General features: G+C 42.4%; 1 protein-coding gene and 1 non-coding gene across 2 annotated transcripts in view; one reads left to right on the forward strand and one right to left on the reverse strand.

Moving 5' to 3' along the window:
- Positions 1–108: 108 nt before the first annotated feature.
- Positions 109–180, reverse strand: trnap-agg (transfer RNA proline (anticodon AGG)). Its single transcript has one exon. It is a non-coding gene; the product is annotated as a tRNA-Pro (tRNA).
- An 877-nt stretch (positions 181–1,057) lies between these two features.
- Positions 1,058–1,480, forward strand: part of LOC106531013 (gamma-crystallin M2) — a 7,834-nt gene continuing 7,411 nt past the window's right edge. The window contains exon 1 of the mRNA XM_014026763.1: positions 1,058–1,155. Within this exon, the coding sequence (XP_013882217.1) occupies positions 1,123–1,155 (33 nt within the window). The 5' untranslated portion in view covers positions 1,058–1,122. The remainder of the gene's footprint in view (positions 1,156–1,480) is intronic.

Raw genomic sequence — 1,480 nt, forward strand, 5'->3', positions numbered from 1 at the left:
GTTTCATTAGAGAAGAACCCGTCCAGAAGACCTGTACTATTTTTTTCTTTTAAATTTAATCCTGTCATTAATAACGTTAGATGTCAGAGCACTAAAGGGATCCAAAAGGGGCTCGTCCGGGATTTGAACCCGGGACCTCTCGCACCCTAAGCGAGAATCATACCCCTAGACCAACGAGCCATGTTTGCCCACTCTCCACATCTGTAGTTTTGGGCCAGGCAGCAGAGAAACATCTGTCTGATCTGCTGATGTGGCAGGTCTCACAGGTCCAACAGCTCCACCTGCTGGATCAGACTCACAACAACAGTTTTTGGAGGTACGATTCTTGCTTTGGGTGTGAGAGGTTCTGGGTTCAAATCCCAGATGAGTTGATCTATGATTACTGATTCCAGGAAATCACTTGAGTAGATGTGATTTTTCCAACAAGCATCATTGTGATATTTCAGTCATCTGCAGCAGTGGTTCCTGTCTGGCCCATCAGAATCCTGAATGTTCTGGAGTTAGCTCTGTTTCAACAAGTTGTGTCAGAGGTGGAGTCAATTTAAACCAATTTATTTTAGAAAACATAATCAAACTGCTGCTGGCTTGTTTCTAACCTGGTAGTTTGAGAGTGTATTTAACCCACAACACAAAAAAATATAAATATTTTACAGCACGGATCAGTTTCATCTTAATAAAAATGAATTTGACAGAGTTTATATTGTTTTTTTCCTAAGAAACATTTGTTTGAAGTGAGAGTGTAACCTTTGATGGACAGCTCATAACAAATGAGAGCAGAAATAAAGAGTCTTTTCTCCACTAAACTGCTACATGAGTGGATCAGAGTTCTGAGTGGACCTGATCCGATGAAAGGCTCACAGGACAGGTGAGCGGTTTTGCTGGTGAACAGGTTAACAAACTGTTTGTGTCGATGAAAACAGCCGCTGAAGGCCTCACAGCGTCATTGTTAACCCTTTCAAAGAGGCTTTGTGCTGCCAACAGAAACACGTACGCTGACTCAGCGATGTGCAGCACAAAGCCCGGGACGACTCTCAGGTGTATAAAGGCAGCCAGCTCGCACAGGTGTCACAGCAGCAAACCTTCCACCGGCTCAGAGACGCACAGCAGCCAAACCCAGCCAAGATGTCCGCCACCGACATGAACATGATGAGCAGGGTGAGTCGCAGCATCTTCCCTCCTCTCTGACAGGAAGAGCAGGAAATATGTTTGATCTGAAACATTCAGTTCACTCAGTTTGGACTGAGATTCAGTCAAACATTTACAGACAGGCAGCGTGGTATAAAGTACCACAAAGTGATACTTGAGTAAAAGTACAAGTATCTTACCAAAAACTTACTTTGGTAAAAGTTAAAGTCTCCTTCAGGAATATTACTTGAGTAAAAGTCTTAAAGTATGTGATATTTGTTGTACTTAATAAAAGTCAAAGTAACGATTTAAAATGAGCAGTTAGATTTTCTGTAAGGACATTTATTAGGAGGTG

This window comes from Austrofundulus limnaeus, unplaced genomic scaffold, assembly GCF_001266775.1.
Source record: "Austrofundulus limnaeus strain Quisiro unplaced genomic scaffold, Austrofundulus_limnaeus-1.0 Scaffold588, whole genome shotgun sequence".
Lineage (NCBI taxonomy): Eukaryota > Metazoa > Chordata > Actinopteri > Cyprinodontiformes > Rivulidae > Austrofundulus > Austrofundulus limnaeus.